Source organism: Aphidius gifuensis, linkage group LG1 (assembly GCF_014905175.1).
Source record: "Aphidius gifuensis isolate YNYX2018 linkage group LG1, ASM1490517v1, whole genome shotgun sequence".
NCBI lineage: Eukaryota > Metazoa > Arthropoda > Insecta > Hymenoptera > Braconidae > Aphidius > Aphidius gifuensis.
In genome coordinates this window covers 27,748,688-27,771,968 of record NC_057788.1, presented here as the reverse complement: position 1 = coordinate 27,771,968, position 23,281 = coordinate 27,748,688, and the positions used below count along the sequence as shown (strand labels likewise).

General features: G+C 24.9%; 1 protein-coding gene and 1 long non-coding RNA gene across 4 annotated transcripts in view; both read right to left on the bottom strand.

The window, feature by feature from the left end:
• LOC122859424 (putative uncharacterized protein DDB_G0277255) overlaps positions 1 to 18,220 on the bottom strand; it is a 33,015-nt gene extending 14,795 nt beyond the window's left edge. For all 3 annotated transcript variants that reach the window (XM_044163016.1, XM_044163026.1, XM_044163035.1), the window contains exon 1: positions 13,384 to 18,220. In XM_044163016.1, the coding sequence (XP_044018951.1) occupies positions 13,384 to 15,639 (2,256 nt within the window). In that variant the 5' untranslated portion in view covers positions 15,640 to 18,220. The remainder of the gene's footprint in view (positions 1 to 13,383) is intronic.
• A 3,867-nt stretch (positions 18,221 to 22,087) lies between these two features.
• Positions 22,088 to 23,276, bottom strand: LOC122859419. The gene is made up of 3 exons (XR_006374345.1): positions 23,222 to 23,276; positions 22,847 to 22,941; positions 22,088 to 22,211 (listed from the first exon to the last, which is right to left on the bottom strand). It is a non-coding gene; the product is annotated as an uncharacterized LOC122859419 (long non-coding RNA).
• Positions 23,277 to 23,281: the final 5 nt, after the last annotated feature.

Genomic DNA, 23,281 nt, shown 5'->3' with positions numbered 1-23,281 from the left:
TTTTTTTTGTCAACTTGTTTTGATTTTTTATATTTATTTTATCATCCCTCAGGCATTTACTTTTTTAAATTTTTTATATTTTCATGTTTGAAAATAAATTTAAATATATTTAAATATATACTGTGTTTGATATTAATTTAAGATTAAATGAATCTATAATTTATAATTAAAATCAAAATATATATTTATAATTAAATTGAACGATAGTATTGTGTGTGTATATATATATTTTAATTAATATTTAATTTTTTTAAATATTTGTATTAGAAGTCAAGTTCAATAATGATGATGAATGTTGGTAAAATTTTGAATTTACGTAGTCATTGATGGGAAATGAGGTGCAGTGGAGTGAGAATCCATATCAATTCACGGATGAGATGAGGCCGACTGGAAAATTTTGCTGGATAAAGCATCATCGTTGTTGGCCTGAGGGGGCACAAGCATAAAGCACCACCGCATGCAATTTGACATTATCCACATAATACATACTCAATATATATGTATTCACATGTATGTCAGTATCATCCATCCAACCAACTCACCTACTGAAATCTAATCTTTTTTAACATTATGAAATTTTTTTTTTTTCTATATTCCATTCAAAATGAATGAAAAAAATAAATAAATAAATAAAAAACTCATTCACTTGTCTCTTTTGTAGAGTAAATTTAAATTTCCTTTTTTCACTTTAAATAATTTTTTTAAAATAATAATTAAAATTTTATTTAAAAAATATTTAATTTAGTATTTTTTTAATTTTTGTGATAAAAATAATTTTAATTTTCTTTTATCATAAAAATTAAATTAAATTACATTAACAATATGATATTTGTTATTTTTTTTTTGATGAAAAATTAAATAAATAAATTGGTGGATATATATATTGTGTAACTAGAGGGTAAATGATTTTTAAAAGAGGTTGATTGTATCGATTATTTGAGTAATAAGACCTTATTCTATATAAATGCTCTAGGGTATTGGTTAAGCCATGACAATCCAATGAGATCCTTGGATACCCAAATCTTGAATCTTGAATTCCCAAGTGTAATAACTGAAAGTGGTGATTCCCCTTGGCCAGTTTGTACATCACTGTGAACTCTGTTATAAGGCATTGAGGTTGAATTGTCCAGCTGAAGGCAATATGCTGTGTCGTGCAATGACTATGCAATCTGTTCGACATATAGTCTATCTATATATTCTACTACTACAACTACTATTACCTAACCAGTTTCCTTTCTCATAAATGTATTGTCATTCAAATTGTAAACTAAGGCTTTTCATATTCTCAAATGTAAAATAATCAAGAATACAATTTGCCCTCTCATATAGCTCTTGTAATATTTTAATTATACAAAATTATTATTGAAATTAATTATTAATTAATGCTTATCAATTTATCTTGAATTGTTTTTTAAAAATAAATAAATAAATAAAATAATTATTTAATATATTAAATTCCCCTAATAGTAAAATTAAAAACGATAATAAAATAATTTAAAAAAATATTGTCTGACTATTCCTACTGATTTCTACTTGGTATTTATTTTTTTTTTTTATATGGAAAATTTTTCTAGCTCTTTATCTGTCGTTTATAGGTAAAAATTACTTTTATTATTATTATATTTTTCTTTTCATTTATATATATATATTTTCTTTATTTAAAAAAATATTATTCTTTATAGTAAATGCATTTTGTTACATGTGGTACTTGTATTACGTAGCATAACACTTTACGATTCAGGTCTGCCCACTTTTATAAAACTTCATCAAAGTACTCTACGAGTATTTGTGCTATTTATTTTGCAGACCTGGCATTTTTTATGTTTTTTTTGTTTTAAATTGGAACTTGCATTATATGCAAATGCATAAAAAATAATAAAATATCGTCTTATAGGTATTTGTATCATCAGTTTGTTATGAGAAAAAAAAAAAACATCAATGATATATATAAATAATATCTGAAAGCTGTTTTTTAAGAAAACCACTCAACATTATAAAATATAAATAAATAAAATATAGCTCTATGTATACACAATATAAAAAAATATATTTTTTAAAAATACAAGCAAGTTGTACTATATATAAATTGATAAATCGTTTGGCTAAATTGACAATCCAATTTGAGCATAAAAATGATGAGAAAAAAAATTTAGATATATTATAATACCGAAAAGAAAAAAAAAGAAAAAAACAATAAAACCACAGATTGACAAGAAAATCAGTGGAGAAAAAAAAAAAATAAAACTTTTTATATCAAAAAGATAAAATGTGTGTGAAAAGTGTCAGTAAAAATGCCAAAAGGCTTTTAGAATAATTTTTTTTTTCATTCTAAAATCATTTTTTTTTTTTCCAAATATATAGTTTAGAAACGTTTCAGAAAAATTAGTGTCAACTATCGATGAATGTCGTATAAATATCTATAAAATTTTAAGTGAAAAAAGATAAAAAAAACAATTTCTATTTATGATAAAACAAATGGTATATAAGTAAAAGTTATGTTTAAGATTTTCATGAGTCATGATTAAGCAGACTATTTAAATAAAAAAATTGATAAATATAATAATAATAATAATAATTAAAATACAAGTAATATGTTTATCAACGTGATTTGTATTTCAACACGTGACATAATAATTTAAATGTATTCAAAAGGTCACTTCTCGGTAATAGTCAATATATTTTGTGTGTGATACTTGAAGCTTTGATCCCTTGAACATTCAACCACTTTACTATACAGTATAAATACACATAAATTGATTACCCATAAGTCGTAATAGCATAATGGATTTTGTGAAATGTCATAAGATAGCATACAAATTTAATCCTGATCATCCCATGTTGTTTAATTCATACATTAACATAAAATATTGATAATACAATTATTTAATAAAATAACAACACAACATTTACTCTAAATATTATCATTTCTTTTTTTTTAAATATATTTATCACTGTCTTTAGTTTGTAACAATGTCATTTATAGTAAATAGAAGATTAACCCAGAACAAAAAAAAAAAATAACAAAAGATCTTTTGAAATAATGTAATTGTCTATAAATCCACCACAATTAATTAATCAAGCTCACTTAATAAAATTACAATTTTACTAATGACAATCATTTCAAGGCTTTAACAAATTTATTGTGTCATTATTCAAAATAAATAACTATTTAACATACTAAATCTTTTTATCATGATGAAATAATTTGAATCAAAAATAATAGTTGATAAAATATATCACTCAATTATTAGAGCTTGATAAAATTTGATTCTGTTAAAATCATCATAAATATTTATATTTTTTTTCTTCTAAATAAATTATTACAATGAATAAAAATGTTTTTTTTTTTTTTTTACTTCAACTTTATAATAGAAAATGAAAATAAATAAATGAAAAAATTAAAATAATAAAAAAAACTGACACCTGGATTTGAAATTTTATACAACAAAAAAATACTTGACCTATTTTATTTATACACCAACATTTAAAACTACTATTATTACTGTGATTATTAAAAATAATAAATTTTATTATTATTATTTACAAGTTTCATTAATTTTAAATGTTAAAATTATTTTTCTATCTATTTTGAAATTTTTAAAGCTGATAATAATATCTCTAAGATAATTGTTTTTTTATTTTTAATTATTAATTAAATTGAAGAAAAATTTAACTATAATTTATTATGAAAGCTTGTCATGAAAGCACACATAATATGAACCAGTAACTTTTTTTTTTTTTCCTAATGAATTACATGGATTTTGTAATTGTTTAATGAAATATTGTCATATTAATATTTTCATTGTATTACTCGTTAATTAAATGCAAGTAATATATGATTAATGAATAATACAATGTCATATTTTATAATAATATTGATTTAATTCAGTTTATTAAAGAGAATTGTTGAATAATAAAGCATTCTTCTAGTGATAGTCAAGTTATAATATGTATAAGTAACCATACAAACTTTTTGTTCTATTGTTAAAAGAAAGAAAAAGTTAAAAAATAAAAAAGGAAAATTAGCTTTAGTTGTTGAAGTTTTCATTAAAAATATCATGAAAATTTGAGGACAATATGACAATTCTAGCTGCTCATTATCGATGAAAAACTAATTCATTGACCGAGTTTTTTTTAAAAACAATAAAAAATTTACAGAATAATAAAATATTCTCAAGTTTGGTTATTTTTATATACACAAATAAAATTTTAATTTATATACTTCAAAATATATAAAACGATTGTCTAAAATAAAATGAAAATGTCATCTATTTTTCTTTTTTTTTAATTTTACTGTTTCTATTTATAAAAAAAAAAAAAAAATAATATCAATTTAATAAATGAATAATTATTATTTTATAATTTAATATAATCAATGAAAAATAATTAAGTGTATAATTGATGATATTGAACTTAGTGAATTTAAATATTATAAATGAATTTATTTGTTTATTTTTTTATTCAGGTCATGGTCTTGGTGTTGTAATTAAAATAATGATAATCTAAAATTCAGTGTAATCAAAATACTGTGTATCAAATTAGCTGACATTGTTGTCTTTATTTTATTTGTATCAAACAATGTTACAAGGCCAATTATGTTGATATAATTAGTGAGACATGCCAGCAAGAAGCAAGGCTTCTATTGTCCACAAACATATTGACCTTTTATTTTTTAACTCACTAAGCAAGTCAACAAATAAATGTTTATAATATTAAAAACATAATCAAGATAATATTTTTCCTTTTTAGCTAAATGAATTTAAAAAAAACTTGTTTATTTATTTTATTATAAAAAAAAACAGTTGTCATCGATAATTATGAGAGAGATAGATAGAATTTGTGAGAGTGTGTTAAATTATCATTTGAAAAAAAAAAAAAAAAAAAAATAGGTATCAGGAATTTGAGGCAAATAGAATCCGGCGCAGATCAGGTGCTTTAGATCACGTGGTCTACGCTAGATTATATTTGCCCAATCACCAGAGAAGAAAGATAGACATTAATTCATAGAAGTCAGAAATAACAAGTTTTGCCTTTGAAATGGTTGAGCGAGATTTGAACTTGAGACTACAAGCACTGTAGGCAGGGCTCTTTCCGACTTGACCACCAAGCTCACGATCTACCAAAGTTAGTATTTAGCCAAGGGAATAAGCTTTCACCCACTCTTCCTTAAAAACATTTGATGCCGTGTCCTCTTCTTTCAAACTAACTTTAACATAATTATTATTAATTTGAAAAAAAATTCGACTTTAATTTTAATTATTCAATATATGCCATTGCATTTATCCTCTCCTGTTAAAACAATTTTCATGTCATTGTTACAATTGGTTGGTTTAAAAAAATATTTGACAGTGACTAAGAGTTTCAGTTGATTGAAATTTTACCCTGCCAAAAGTACCAAGTCTAGTGGTAAACTAAATGGATGCCAAGAAGCTTGGAAAGCTCGATTGAACTTGTGGTTTCACTATCTATTGGCAAAAGTGAGTGACAGAATTGGTGTGGTATTACCTACATCCAACCACCAGCATCTTCGTCTGTAATTTTTTTTTTTTTTTTTCTCTTTTGTTTTAATATAATTTTCCTTTCCTTTTTTTTTTATCCACACTTGGCCACTGGGAACACATTAGTGTCAATTCTTGAGTAAAAAAAAAAAAGTAAAATAAATGAAAAAAAAAGAAGAAGAAGAAGAAGAATCGTCTGACTTTGCTTTATTTTCACCCCTATTTTTTTATTTTATTTTTTCTATCCTCTATATCATTCTGTTCATTCTATCGTTCGTCTAACAAACTTATCACACTCGATGTATCAGACTGTATATTCGTCAGCTATTCATCTCGGGGACAAGTAGCCATCCGATTGTCGGAAGTCATTCTGCTAGACATATTCCACTGACGGATATTGGTAACATTGTAAATGTCAATGTCCAGTTACAAGACACTTAAGACACATTTCTCACACTTTTTGTTGTCTTTTATTTTTTTTTATTTTTTGTTGTTTCGATTTCGTATTCAAGCATCCATCTAATTTTGGATATAGCAAGTTTGTATATAAGATAAATGACTTTTTTATAGTATCTATATTTTATCACAAATATATTTACCAAGATGTCTACATGTATATTTATTTATTTTTAACAACCCTAAGTGTCTAAGGGTATTACGACGTTGCCAGTAATCTTCTCTTTCATAAGAAAAAAAAAATCCTACGGATAAATCTGACAGGCTGTATATAGGGAGAAACGAAAAAACTTTGGTTATTGTAAAACTTTATCAGTTGGTTATTGTCTATGTGAAATTGTCTCTCTCTTGTTTCTGCGGTCGTTATAATATAAGCCAATACTTGTATTGAAAAAAAAAAAATAAATAAATAAATTGGGGGATAGACTTGGATATAATATTGGATTCTTACTCAACACTATTTTATTATTTCTATATATACATTATTTTTTTTTTTTTTTACCAATTTTATTTCATTTATTTTTATTTATCCATAAAAATTATTTTTAGAAAATTATTATTGTGAAAAACTTGACCGAGATATAGGAAAAAAAAATAATTAATAAATAAAATAATAATACAAGATTGAAAAGGGGTATCAAAAAAAGGGGTTGTTGATTTGATTAAAAAAAAAAAAAATCAGTTCTAAATTTACGTAACGATTTTTTTATTAGTAAATAAAAAATAAAAATTTATTAGTTTATTTATTTTTATATGTTTACTTGTTTTTTTTTTTCATACTAAAATAATAGTTATTAAATTTAAAATTAATTGTGATATAAAAAATTAAGTTTTATCTTTTATGTAAATATTTTTTTTGATGATATATGCATAATCAAATGCATTGAGAAATTTAATAAAACAGTGTGTAAACGACCTGTGATCTTTAAATTTATTTAATGATTGTCTTTATCATCGTGTTTCAGTACACATACTTAAGTATATATGTGAGAAAATTTGTGTGTATATTAAAGTCAACATTTTCTTCTTATTTATTCTTATATATATACTTGACAAAGCCAAGAGAGATAAGCACAGAGAGAGGGTGCAACTCATAAAGTACAAACGTCTAGCGACCGTAAATGGCACAAGCATGATATCTACTCTTCATATATATATATATAAAGATGAAAATGTTACGGAATATAGAGGCTGGTTGTTGGTGGGATGGAAAATTGAGTAGACAGAGAAGTAGAGAAATTTCAGGGATAAATTCAATGCTAGTCCAGGACCACAAACTGCTTTATATCCTTTCAGTGAACACACACACATTCACACATTTAGGATTCATCAAATTTACACATACATTTACACTTTATATAAATAATCCTATCTATCTCGTCAACTATGTCTATTGTCAATGTCTCTTTTTTAAATTTAATAATAAATCAAGTTTGACAAAAAATATATTAATTAAGATTACCATTTTTTTTTTTTTATTATAATTTTGTTTTAAGGATTATTAATAAATAGTCAATTCATTATGAAAATTAATGATAATTTAAAGTTAATAATAGAGGATAAATATACTCATTAAATAATATTTTTTTTTTCATAAAGATTTTAGGTATTTTTAAATTTATTTTTTGTTTTTTTTTTTTTTTTACTTTTAAATTAAAATTTTATAACTGATGGACTTGAAAGAGTGAGAAAAGCTTCTTCATTTTGAAATTAAACGAGAATTGAAGCCCTGTACTATCCACTTTTTGATATTGATCCACATTCAGGTTCAACACTCAATGGTTTCACTGGCAATGTTCTTTCTCGTATTCGTTCTTTTTCATATTTTCTTTTTCATTTTTTATTTTCTTTCTCTCTTTTTTAAGTTTGATTCAAAATCATTTTTTTTTCTTAACCTTCTCAAGACCCTACGAGATGAGACATCTACCCTCTATACTTAAATTCACATCGTGAACTTGTCTCAGCGCGATTTATCTTGTCCCTCTTTTCATTTTCTGCCTTTGAAATTTTTCAGCCGCATATCAGTTTAAATCAAAGCTGACAAGACATAAAAAATTTTTTTATATTTGTTTAATAGTCACGTTTTATAAATTTATCTATATGGATCACAATTTTTTTTTCTTTTTTGTATAAATATTTTTTTTATTAAAAAAAACCTTTTTGATTTTTAAAAAAATGTGAAAATTAATTAAATTTATATCAAGAATAAAATGATAGTTTTGTAAAATTAATTTTGAACATTGATTACTATCTTGTTTGCACTGGGAGAAAATTCGTCTGACTAAACTCATATTGTTCTACTTAAAAAAATGCCAAGACCAAGAAAAGTTGCTAAAAAAATTAATTATAAATACGAAACATTAATAATTTGAAGTATAAATGTAAGCAATTGTCAGTATGATACTAAAAACAATAACAATTTAAGCTATCAACATCACAATTAGCAAAGATTCAAGAAGTAGAATATAACAAACGTTTATCTTCTATTTCTCTCACTCAATATATCCCCAACTCGGTTAAACAACTAACGACATAATTACTAGAATAGCTGACTCAAAAGACACTCTACAAATAAACATTGTCGATATTTTCACAAATTGTTACTAAACAAAATTAAAAAATATATTTTTTTAAATATTTAATATTTAAAAAATAATTTTATCGATATAAATAAATAAATAATTATATTAATAATTAAACAAATAATAATGCTGATAAATATTTAATAAATATAAATAAATTCTTGTTCGTTTAGATAAGCAAAAATTCCATCAAATAAAAATATAAAATTAACATGTAATCAGTCACAGCACAATTGCTGTTATTAAGAATACATATTATTTTTTTTTTCCTTCAAAATTTTATTCATATAATATTTATGTATTTTTTTTTTTTCTCACAAAAAATTAAGTATATAAAAAATTCTTGTCGCCCATGGCGCCGGCTCATAAATCAGGGATGCGTCCCTACTGGGTGGGGCTCGACGGTAGCAACGAAAGTTTGACGTTAATCCAGGTGGAAAGACCATGGAGGAGTTGGATAATCGGCGCAAGACAAACTACATTGAACGTTAGGGGTTTTTGACGTATATGAAATTTTTTTTTTTTTTATTTAAAACCAACTATTATTTTCATCCCTATATATACACTTTTTTTTCCCTCATTATATTTTTTATTTATTTTTCATTTTTTTACTACGTCAATTTGTGTACTCATTTAATACAGATTCATCTTCTGAAGATTTTACGGTTACATAAAATTAATTAAAAAATAAAAAGGGTGTAAATGAAGATCAAAGTGTTTAAGTATGGTCTACTGTTTTTGTAATAAAATCTATATTTGATTGATGAGCATATAAAAATATAAAAAATCACAGCTGGCACGTTGCTAGTGGCTGAAAAATTAAGGCGTTTCCTCTTAAACAGGCTCAAAGACTTGACAACTCTCTAGGAGGGTTATATCGAAAGACGAGCGATCGATGATTCCTTCGTTCGTTCGTTCGCTCGTTTTATTCGTAAATTTTTTTTTTTTTTTTTTTATTATTATTTTTCTAAGAAAACGATGAAAAAAAAAAATCTACTTTTGCAATTTTTCTCTCTTATACATTCTCCTGTTCAATATATTGAAAAGAAAATAAAAAAATAATAAGTCTAGTGATACATTCAATACACATAACTAAAAAAAAAATTTTTTAAATTTAAAAAATTATATAAATGATTAAATATCAATTGAATTTGTAATAATAAATTTTATTAATTTAATTATTTTTTGATTAATTTAAATATAAAAAAAGGAATCTACAATTTTAATTTTCATCTAAAATAGATAACTACTTGAAACATTAATTATCAAATACATAAAAAAAAATATAAAACATAATTTAAAAAATAATAAATACTATAAAAATTTGCATCTCAACCCTTATAAAATAATTAAATTTATTTATTTAAATTATGTATATAAATTTCGCAATTCAAACTAAATAAAATAAAAAAATATATCTGACAATAGTAGCTATTACAAACAGATTGCACAATATAACGTCTATATAAAATGTATCTGATGGGATCTGAATTTTTTACAATCGTTGTAAAAAAAATAAAATAATTGTTGTGATAAAATTTTCGAGTGATAAAGATCGGGTAAAATAAAATATAAAAAAGGGTCATTAAAAAAAAAAAAAATAAATAAAATTATGTATATAATAGCAATAGCTGAAGTGGACAGACACAGTGTCAGGATGTTGGTGTAGCTGGTCATGAGAAATGGCAAGAGGCCGAGTGAAATGACAGACGAGACAAACGCGTTTCACACTAACTAACTCACATATCTATTTTGCATTATGCGTTTCAACATATAGCTACATGTATATGTTTATTTAAAAAAACAAAAAAAATATATATACATATATATAGCTTTAACAATAATAGTAGTAGTAAGTAGTAATTGTATTAGTATATATCAGTATTATAGGAGAAGAGAAACACAAACTCATATGCAAAATCATAGTCTGCCAGTGACAGGCTGAAACTACTAGCCGAGGGAGTTGGTACATGAGAGAGGGATGAGAAATATGGGGAGGGTAAAAGAGATGCATGCTTGCACATACTAACACATATGTGAACTATGTATATAACATCGTTGAAGTAGATCAACGCTGGTGGTTCTAAACGTAGACAATGATAGATACATGTATATACAAATATACATATACAATATGCATAGAGGACAGCTGAGTGAGAGAAAGGTCAGCTGAATCAAATGAAATGGAGTTGGTGTGTGACCGTGTAGACATTAAATTGTCGCCAAGAGCTCACAAAATTACACACACAAATTAACAACCTATAATGTTATATCATTTATAACAAATTGTATTTAATATATGTTATTTAACTTAAATACATTTTTAATTATTGTATTTTATTTATTAATTTAATTTAATAATAAAATTTTTAATATTTTTTTGAATATATTTATTTTTAATTTAAAGCATTACTTGTTAATTATTTATAAATTTTATCAATTGATTTAATAATTTAATTAACAATTAATACTTTTTTAATTATAATTTATATATTGTTAATTTTTGCAAATTAAAAAAATATTTATAATTAATTTTACTGTGTTGATTTTGTATTTAAAAAATTAATATTATATTTTTTTATTTATGTCGGTCAGTTGTTGATAAATTTATTCAATATATTTTAGATGTAGATAGAAGATTTGATGGATAAAAGTTCTTAGCAAAATCAGCTTTTTCAATTTGGCATACTCATCAGAGACATAGTTGTATAAAAGACATGATCCATTATGGTCAACTGAATTCAAAAAATCACTAAAACCACATTTCGAAAAAAAAAATAATAAATAAATTTCTTTGTTAATTATTTCGAAATATATCAATCAGCAATATTTTTATGAAATATAAAATTGAAAGTTGACCTAAATATTAAATTTATCGGAAGTCAATAAGCCAATCACTCAGAATATTTACACACACACACACAGCTATATTGATGAAATTAAATTTAAAAAAAAAATAATTTAATTGGATTAATATTTTAATGATTATCTAATTTATATAATAATTATTGATAAAATAATTTATCAAAGGGTCATTGACTAAACTATCGAAAGTGATTTTCCAAAAAAAATAATACAAAATAAAAATTCATATTATTTAATTTAAAAATTTAATAATTAATTTTTATTCATTTGGAGGTGATGATATTTAAAAATTTTTTCTTCAAATTTTAATCATTGAGGTTATGAAAGAAAATAAATTTCAATAAAATCAGCAAAGCTATTTGAAGTTAATAAATTTTCCAAAGCAATTGTGGTTAAATGGACCCTGAGGGGGTGAAATATTAGACGCTCCTTGTATTTTTTTTTTTTACAAAATATTTGAGTATGTATATAACACACGTAAACTGTGTCAGTATATCGGTGTATTTTGTGATCTTATCCCTTGGGGCTTTTGCCTGCCTCAACACCGTATATACATATAGTTGAATCATCCACAGGGGTAAAGAAAAAAATATATATAAAAATAAAGGGGTTTGTGTTCTTTTACCCTCAGTGTAAAAAGTCATATATTATTATTGTATTCTCTGTACAGTTTTATAAAGTCTCAAGTGTTTCTTGTCCCTGTATATATATTTTTTTTTTGTTATATAACAAAAAAATATGCATAAAATTTTTATTTCTTTAGCCTATTATTTGTGTGACTATTCATCTTATTGCTTATTTATATAAATTTTATTTTTGAAACGCTACGAAAAAATACCACATTGCTCTAATGCAAAAAATCTTGTGACTATTATTATTATTTTCAAGTTATTTAATATAAAAATTCGAAAAAAAAAATTGAAACTTGTAATTTAAAAAAATATTGTGAAATAAAATAATTGAATTTAGTTTTTATTTTTATTTAAATATTGTTAATGGAAAAATTTATTAAATAATATTTACTAAATTTTTAACTCTAGAATTTTTATTTTCCATTGCTTTTAGTCATTTTTTTTAGACTGAATAAAATTGATTGACTAATGGAGTACAAAAAAAAACAAATAGAAAAATTAATTTATCTATTCATAAAACGATTAAAATCAATACCGTACATGTCTCGTTTTATATGTTTTATAGTGAGATAATTTAATATAAAAAAAGAAAAAAAAAATGACAAACAAATAAAATAATAAATTTGTCGAATTATAAATGGAATAAAATTGATGCCGGATTATTGCTTGAGCTATACTACGTCATGAAATCAAAAGTTTGTTTTTTTATAGAACATTTATATATATAAAAATTTGTAGTTGAAAAAATAAATAAATAAAGCAAGTATCTACAAATAAAACTTGATTGAATTTTATAAGATGTGACGTTTGAGTATACATCAGTTCAAATCAATTTTTATAAAAAGTGACGTAAAAGTAAGTAAACTAATTTTATCCACTACATTCACTCAATTTTTTTTTTTTTTTTTGATATATATTTCTGATCAAATAAAATATATTTATCAACAATTCATATATGTATTAAAAAAATATTTTTCTCGTCTTTATAACTCTTGATTATTATTTATTTTTCCCAACTATTTGTTTTATATTTTCTCAAACTTTTTTCTATGCTAGACAATGTTTCAGTGTCAGATAGTTTTAGCTATCATGAAAAACTGAAAGAAATAAAATTGACAACCAAACTATCAACTCAGAAATATACAGAGTATAAATATAAAAATTTTTATACTAGTTATATAATGGCTACTCTTGTATATATAAAAAAAAAAAAAAAAGCTCAAAAGTTATTTTTCATTGAAAGGCACTTAAAAAATATATTTCAATGTTTTAACTTTTATTTTTTTTTCAATTTAATTTGATTTAAATTATAAAAAAAACAATTTTAAAATAAATAAATAAATTTATTACCTTGCAGTGGGTGCAGTTGTGAATAACTGAATATGGTGTTGCACAATCATAACGTGCAAGTACTTCTTGAAATTCACAATGTAGTCTTGCAGCAAGTGCATCAACAATCAAAAGTTTATCAAGTGCATCAATACATTTTTTACCACCATTTAAAACGTCCTCAAGTGGACCACCTTTACCAGGTGCCAATGCATTTATTGCTGGTAATTCACAACAATGACGAAGACGAAGACCACTAACAAACCAATAACGATTTTCACGTGATGTTGAAAAACTCAATCGATTATTACGTCCAAAATTTTCTTGACAAATATCACGTTTATGTGAATCCTCAAGATAATAAAGGCACTGTATTGTAGCCACTGTACTACTACCACTACTACTATTATTATTATTATTATTATTATTATTATTTATAATTTTTGTTGATGATGTTGTTATTTTCCATTTAACAGTTGATGCTGAACCAGTACGCCATTTAATTGGTACATCAAGACTTTGTACAACATCATTAAATATTTTATCACTTATTCCATTATATTCACATGGTAATGGACAATATTTTGGCACTTCTGGAGGTCCACATGTACCAAGAAGATCAGCTGGTGCTGGACCAGCCAGATCACAAGCTGATAACCAAGGATTTATTTGATTCACCTCCCAGTTATATATTTTATAAGGATGTGTATCATTATATTTTTTATTTTTTTGTAATTTTTCTTGTTTTTTTGGATCAATATTAATTGCACCATTACGTAAACGATGTGTATCTGTTTTATTATTATTATATTTATTATTTGTAATATTATTTGTTTGTAAAATTGTTGTTGATGATGTTGTTGCTGTTGTTGTTGTTGTTGTTGTGGTTGTTGTTGTTGATGTTGTTTTTGTAGTTGTAATTTTATCAGATGAAGATGATGATAAATCTGTCGAGCACAACAATGGTAATGCCAAAAAATAAAATAATATAAGTAAAACATTATTTTTATTATTATTATTTCTATTATGTTTACTAATACGTTTATTAAAACGTAATTTATTAATTTTTTTATTATTATTATCCAATACAATATTTGATAAATATTTTGGATCCAACCAGGCAGTATTGTCATTCTCAGTATTTTCATACATTTTTTTATTTTTATTTTTAATTTTATTATTATTATTGTTATTATTATTTTTAATATTATTATTATTTGTTTTATATTTATGACATTTTCGTCTGTGTCTTGACCAATATTTATTTGTAATTTTTTTTTCATTATTAATCGACATATCAATAAATAATTTATTTTCATTTGTCTCCAATGATGTGATAATTTTATCATATTTTTTGTCATTGCTTTTTTTTTTATTTTCATATTTGTGATAATTGAAGGCAGTGTTATCAAGCACATTGGTAAAAGCATTAGTAATATTAGAAATTCTATTATTTTTGTATTTTTTAAATTTTTTTTTATGCAACAATAATAATTTTTTAATTGGATATTTTTTAAATTTATTATTCTTATTATTGTCAATGTGTTGACAACATGAGAATTTAATTTTTTCAAGCCTATTATTTTTTTTTTTTGACAATCGACATATTCTTTTTGACGATGATGATGATGATGTTGATAATAATGATGATGGTGATGGTGGTGATGATGATGAGGATGATGATGATGATGACGATGACGATGATGACAATAATGATAATGACAATGAGGATAACGATGATGATGATGATGATGATGGCAATATCGATGCCGATGTCGACGATGACGATAATGATGATAATGATAAATTTTGCAAATTGTATAGAGAATGTTTTTTAATATTACGAAATGTCTTGTTAATTTGTAAATATTTTTCATTATCATCATATTTTTTTTCATGAATAAAATTGGTACATAGGCCGTTTTTTTTGGCATTTTGTTGTACCTTTTTATTGACATTATAAAAATTGTCATATTCATAATTATTCGTAAATTTTTTATGTGTGTCATAATAATTTTTTTTATATTTATTATTATTATATGAAAATATGGACGAAGAACGAATATAATGGACGGCAATGTTGGCAAATAATTTTCTCGTTGTTTTAGCTTTTTTAAATTTACATAATTTTGTTTTTTTATTAATTTTATTATAATTAAAATTATTATTAATATTATTATGATTATTATTATTCCATATGTTCGTCTTCGTCTTCGTTTTCTTTTTTTTCGTCGTGGGTAATGATCCCGTGATACGGGGCAAATGCTCGAGTTGCATGAGCACGTGACAGGGGACACTGACGTCCCCACGACGATGTTGTCGACACTTTTTTGAATAAGTAAGCGTCGACCAATATATTTTTTTAATAATAATTTTTTTATATTTATATAAATTATTATTATACAATTTTTTCTTCTTTTTTTGTTTTTTATAATAATACCATCTGCTGTTAAACAAACAATATATACACCTTTGTGTATTAATTTTTTTATAATATTTTTTATCTTTTTGTTGTTGTTGTTGTTGTTGTTTTTTTGTAAACAACACCACGCTGATTTGGGCCTGGCTCGCCGGCGACAGGGACGACGGCGCGGGTTGCTGCGTTCGGCTGATCCGGGCCGCATCGCTGAAGCAGCCACGAAGGCCTGGGCCCGTCGCCGCAATTGCCGGCGCCGTCTGTTTTTGACGCAGTGCCTGGTATTATTATCACCAGGTATTTATATTTAATAATATACACAATTATTATTAATAATATTAATAATATTACAACGCTTTTGATTGGTAAATGACCAGTCAATAGCGTTATATATATTTTTATATTTTTTACTAATTCTTTTATTGTTTTCACAAATAATAATAAAATTAAAATTATTAATATTATTATTTTTGATATTATTGATAAATAATTGCACGAAAAAACAATTTTTTTGTTTTTTTGTTGTTTTTCTTTTAGCACGCCAATGACGTATCTCAACAAGTCGACACTTATTACGCGATAACCACTTATCTTGAATTTTACGATTTCTTCTTTTTTCTCTATCACTTCTATCAATAATAATTGATTTTTCTTTATCAATAGCATCAATTGATAATACACATTTTTTAATATTTTTATTAATTGATAATAATTTATCTTCTTCTTCGTCGTCTGCCTCACACTTCTGGTGCAAAAATACACGCGGTTCATGCTGCATGCTGATAACAATTATTAGTGATAACGTCGTTACAAATCGACGTCGTTCTTTTACCCTAATGTCTTGTTTATTATTATCATTATCATCATCATCTCATCTTGTCAGCCATGTACCAAAACATAACTCCATCATCAACCCTCCCTCTGTCCCCCACAAACTAACACACACACATACAATTAACACACTATTTTTTATATAATTATTTTTTTACTATGTTGGTAAATTGCTCCATATATTATCCATTTGTTTGGCAATTGGGATGGTGCCGTATACGGCTACACTTACACCCGAGTAAATTAACAACCCGTCGATCCATGGACACACCCCGCCAACACAAACTGTGCAAATATATAAATATTTTTTATTTATTTATTTTATTTTTATTTATTTGTCTACTTGTGTATTGTATACATATGTATCTTCTATCTTTGAAGCTTTTTTTCGTCAGTGTGTTTGTGCGTGTGTGTGTGCTCGTGTGAGAGCTTTTTTTTTCTCCAAGAAATACTTGTGTCTCGAAAGACTTCTCTGCTGTTATTTGCTTTAAATTTTTTTTTCATTAATATTTTTCTTGTTAATTTATTAATTTGTTTTTTTATTCACCACCCCCGTTGGCTTGTTCGTATTTTTTTTTTCTTTTTTACCCTTGCATTTACTCGCTACTATTTCGAGCTTTTTTTTTTCCTTTTTGCAACTGTGTTACACTTCTCTCCCACTTGGTAGCGCGTAACCTCGGCCTCTCCCTCCGGTTAACCTCTACATATATTTTTTTTTTCTTTTGTATATCCTCAGTAATCATTAACCCTTTGTTTCACTAATTCATATGCATTCCTTTTTTTTTTCTCTCACTTTTTGTTATTGTTATTATAAACTCATACTGTTTTTTTATTTATGTCGTTGAAACTTTTTTTTTTCTCTCACAAAAATTAGTTTTAAAAATTCAAATAATATGTAAATTAATTGATTAATAAACTTAAAATTTTAAGCTTCAATTCCTATGATGTATTATTTTTTTTTTTTTTTGTCACAGATACGATGATCGACACATACACACACGGCACTGATAGAGCGGGCGCGCGCGTGCGTTCTGTCTTGCAATGTTGCTTAAAAAAAAAAGGAGTAGTGTATTGCAAAAAAAAAAAAAAGGAAAAAAAAAATGAGAATACAAAAGAGGAAAAAAAAACTAGTAAAATTGCCAAGAGATAAAGCTTGTGGGTTAAAAAAATACAATAAAAAACGAAAAAAAAAAAAGATAAAACAAAAAAAAGAAAAAAGGGAACGTTAAATGATAGAGGAATGAAGTGGGTTGACCGACTCTTGGTCTTTTTTTTTTTTTTTTATCAAGAAACTGAGAATTCACCGTTTCACTATGCTTCTGCCACTACTATCACAACCATCATCACCATCATCATCATCATCATAACTATCACAATCATGATGACAATTAAAACACAAAAATTTTATATGATGATAATTAAAATACTTAAACTGGTACAAATATCGTCGTTACTGTCGTCGTAGTTGTCGTCGCTGCTGATGCTGATTCTGCTGCTACCGATGCTGCCACCACCATCACATACACATTCTCACACACTCACTTTTGCACATTAAACTGGACCTGGTTTTTGGCGCTGCCTTCTTGCTGTCCAATATTTTTATCTTTTTTTTTTTTTTTTTAATTTAATCCTTTTTTTTTTCTTCCAGATGAATTATAATATTCAAAAGAAAAAAAAGGAAAAAAAATTGCAATTTTTTACATTATTCACTGTATTATATTATTTAAATGAAAAAAAAAAAAAAAACTTTTTATTTCATTTAATTCACTGTAAATGTTAATTATAATTTAAATTAACGATAAAAATTATTATTTGTCTTTAATGAATTTTTTGGAATAATCATTTTCATCCATTTTAACATGTAAATTTCATTCAACTTTTCTATTATTTTATTAGCTTAAATTTTTGTTTTAAATAATGAAAAAAATTTATTACAAACACAAGATAATAATCAAGAATATTTTATATTTATTTTGATGAGTTTGAAATTAATAATAATTCAAATTTCATGTGAGTTTTTATGAAATGTAAAATTTTACAGTAACGTCTGACCACACGTATGTTCTACTACTGAACGACTGAACCTCGCCTACCTCCCCTGGATGGCCGTGTGCAACCGCCGATAGGAGGCGGAGCGATTTACTCACCCCTTTTCACTCTTGTCCCTTATATATACGAATAATTTTTTTTCAACTAATTCTTCATAATCTTACATATAAAAAAACCCATAAATTGATTTTAATTGATAAAAATTTTAAATCAATTTCAAAATAACAAATATTAAATGAATTTATTAAATTTGGGTTGAAAAAAAAAATAAATTTCACAATGTATTATTGATAGTTTATAATATATATTATTTATTCGAGGTTATTCACGCTTTTGCACGTAAAAATTATCCCTGGAGGGAGCCACGACATAACATCGTCGACGAAAATCACAAGGTGGTAAAAGAGACATGCGCGTATATTTGCGTGCAAAATACATATATACTTAAAAATTATGCTGAATTTTGAAGACTACAAGACCAAGTGCAAGTTGCAAAAGATTCGAAATAGAGGGATGATAAAAGAATTGATAAGACTCTGAATACTGAAGACGCACATTGTGTCTATTGGTATACCACCAGAGGCTGCCACTAGCATTTATAAAAATTATATATTTTTCTCTTGAAGCGGCAATCGACTCAGTGCGCTCATGCAAGAAAGAGACACGTGAAAATAACAGAATATCTTTGAAGATGCTTTTTACAAAAAAAAAGAATTCTAAAAAAGTTCAAAGTAAGAAAAAAATAATCACTGAGGAATTAAAATAAAAGAAATGAATAAAAAGAGCAAAAGAAAAAAAAGAAATATCTAGTGTATTTATCAAAGAATCAAATCTATTTTTTTTTATAGTTATTGCATTTTATTAAAAAAAAAAATATACTATTTTTGTAATTTATTTATTATTATTAATAGTGTAAATAAAACAAAATTTATAATAATAAAAAAAATAAATTAAGATGAAAAGAAGACACCTTGGATAATTAGAGTGCCGCAGAGAGTTGGCAAAGTTTTTGGTGTTATTCACTTGGGATTAGAATTGTAATAGTACATACATGACGTATTCAATAGTTATACTTAAATAGTTATAAAAGGTACAGTTGTCAACTAGCCAGCGTTTATCTCACTTACATTTATATATAAATGTAAATATAAAACCACCTACATCTACACAGAAATACTGATGATGATGATGATTCTGCTGCTACCAAACGAAGGCAAGAGCAGGCAAGAGAATTTTGTGAGTTCCGCCATCTTTCTGTTTGTCACTCCCCCTCTCAGCCCTGAGGGCAATCCCAATTCTACTACTACTACCCCCATTGCTTCAAATACTACCCCTTCAAATTTTTGCCCTTTTGGCTTTTATATAAACTGATGCCCATTGTGAAAATCCTCACTTCAACTTTGACAACTCTTTCTTTCTCTTTCTCTAATTTTTTTTTCTTTCGAAATATTATTATTTTGTTTTTTTCTTTACGTTACGAGAATAGAGTACATCTTTTTATTTTGTTAGCTTGTTTACGACAATTTGTTGAGATTTTATTTTATTTATTTTTTTATTTTTCTCATCTTCAATTCTTCACGTGTCATTCGACTTGACTTATATCCACATTTCTATTTTTTTATCTCAAGTCTCATTAATTTGATTACCATGACATAATAAACAACCAGAAGTATATATATATTTTTTTTTTTTTAAATTTTTTAATCTACTATTTCATATTTTTTTTTTCTTTATTATATTGATAAGATTTTTTTAAGTATAAATTATTTTTTTTTATATTATTAAAATAAAGATGTCAAGAATTTAATATAACCAGTTGATAAAATATATTAAATTTGAGATATAAATATGAGTTTTTTTAAAATATAAATTAAAAAAAAATTTTCATGACATTGGCGCCAGTTAGTCGACTGTGTTTATATAATAAAATAATATTTGAAGGCTAAACAAATGTATGAATAAAAAACTAATGTTGTATTTGTTATATGTACAGATATATAAAGTTAGTGCTGAATGTTAAAGATGATATGGGATGCGCATGAACATTGAAGAGAAAATTTTCGTATAAATCGATAATTTGCAACCAGCTGCAGTGAGAATAACGGATTTAGTCACGCGGCCTGCCTATTCAGTTGTTCCCCACCCACTGTTTTTCAATCACTTCCCTTTTTTTTTACCAATAAAATTTTAATAAATAAAAAATTGACTTTTTTTTTGCTTTACCTTTATAACAGATAGACATTTTTTTTATTTTAATTATTATCCTTTTGTTTTCTTTTTTTGAATTAACTGTCATAAATTGTTTATATAAGTTGAAAAAAGTTATGATTTAAAAAAGTCTGTTAATGTAGAATCAAATTTTTATTATTTCTGCCATCGAGGTCTGCGATACGCGCTGAGTTTTCACATTTCACTGACCATCAAGGCAAAAAAAATAAATTGAAAATTCAATTTTACACTGACAAATAATATTTTTCGTTTATTTATTTTTTTTTCATTGGATTAGATAAAATACCAATTTATTTGTGTGATGAATTTTGATAAATGACCTTAATACATTGAAAAAAAAAAAATAGACAATTACTAATTTAGTTTGCTCAAACGAATTAATTTAAAAAAAAGTTTTTAATTATTAAAAATTGATAAGTCTCACGAGAGCATGGCAGGAAGTAAAACAATAGTCAATGAATTTATATTCTATTCTTAAAATAAATAATAGAATAAATTGTAATTTTACTCGATACAAATAAAAAAAGAAAGAAATTTTATTTTAATTGAGTAAAAAAAAAAATTGAATGAAAAATACTTTACGTGGAAATTTATAAATTATTATTTGGTTTTTTTTATTCCACTAATTTTTAATTTTTTGGAAATATAAAATCTTAGAATGACATATTCATTGATGGTAGCCATTGTTATCAATGTGATATAAAAAAATAAAAATTAAATTTGATATTTGATATTGCGCTTTTAACAGCAAATAAAAAATTCTCAAGCACTTGATAAACAAGTTGAATGAAAAAAAAAAAATTATTGATTATTTGCCTGCACTAAAAGTAGCTCTATTAATATTTTAAAAATTTATAAAATAAATTACTATGTGATGCATTCCTCAATAAATTAAATAATCTTATAAATTAAAAAATAGCTGAAAAAAATTAAATACATCCTATTCACCACCATCTACTCTGTTTGAAATAGACAGCTTGATACATCCATTTTGACAACTTTAGTCTTTACTATAACTAGAAAATAATTGCTGTCGTTTGCAATTATTTAAATATTCGAGAAAAAATAATCGAAATAATAAGAGAATCTTATGTATAAAATAAAAATATATCAGGGAATTTAAAATACGTTGGTTTAAAGAAATATATCATGGATTTCTTTTTGAAAAAGTTGTTGATATACACAATCCTGAGGGGGTAAAAAATATTTTTAACTGATTCACGTTGCCAAATACCTTTTGCAGAGGAGTCCCACGCAGTCCCAAGTAGTCAATTTATTTGTCATTGAACAGATCCAGTAAGCAGGCATGACAGACTTTTAAAATCTGGAAAAAAAAAGTTAAAATTAAAATAGTATTGTTGATATTTAAAAGAATTAACGAACTTAACGAATTATATTAGCAAAAATAATAAATACTGTTATACATATTAAGGCTGTATTATTTTTTCGAATTTTAATTAACGCTGGATTTGATTATTAAATAATTATTGTTGAATTAATTGAATATAGTCCAAAAGAAGAATAAAAAGAATTTGAATTTGTCGTAAAAATGGCGCGCTTTTTTGCCGAAGATGGTGGCTTGAAGATAAAAGAGCTGCCATCTATTGGTAAAATTATTTTCGCTGCGTTGAAATAAAAAAAAAAAAAATGATAAATTTTAAAATTGTGAGCAAACGACGCCGACTAAAAAAAAAATCGTCACGGCTTCTTCTACAATAGATTTATTGTATTTTTATTTATTGAATCTATAAAATTATTTAATAAAAATAAAAAAAATAAACGCAAATGATGTGGGGAAATAAAAAATAAATTTTCAACTCACAAATTTTGCGGCCATTTTGTGAGGCACGTCATATTATAAAAAAAAATAAAATTATACTCAATAATATTGATAAGAGATGTTGAAAATTTATCTTTTAATAATTAAATATAAAAATTAAGTATGAAAGAAATATTTACCAGACAAACAGCAAGGAGCAGAAAAACAAAAATCGTTGTTGAAGTTTACACATAAATACTCATTTATACGGAGGGTCGCTTGTCATCAAGGTCATCTAATTTTTCGTAAACATAAACACAAAAAAGCAAAGTTAAAATAAACACACACACAATGAATTTAAAAAATATTAATAATGTAATATAATTTTAGCATTAAATAATGACAAATAAAAAGTAAACTTTCAATCGTTCTAAAGCTTGCGTGCCATTTGGATGTATCTCAAAAATATTATTAAATACAATTATTTTATGATAAAATTATACTGAATAATTGATAACAGAACGTTGAAAATTTATTTTTTAATTAATCAAATAATAAAAAGTGAAAAATAATACCAAAAAAACAATAAAAAAGCAGGAGCACAGAGAGCAATGTCCTTCGTCTTTCAGCACACA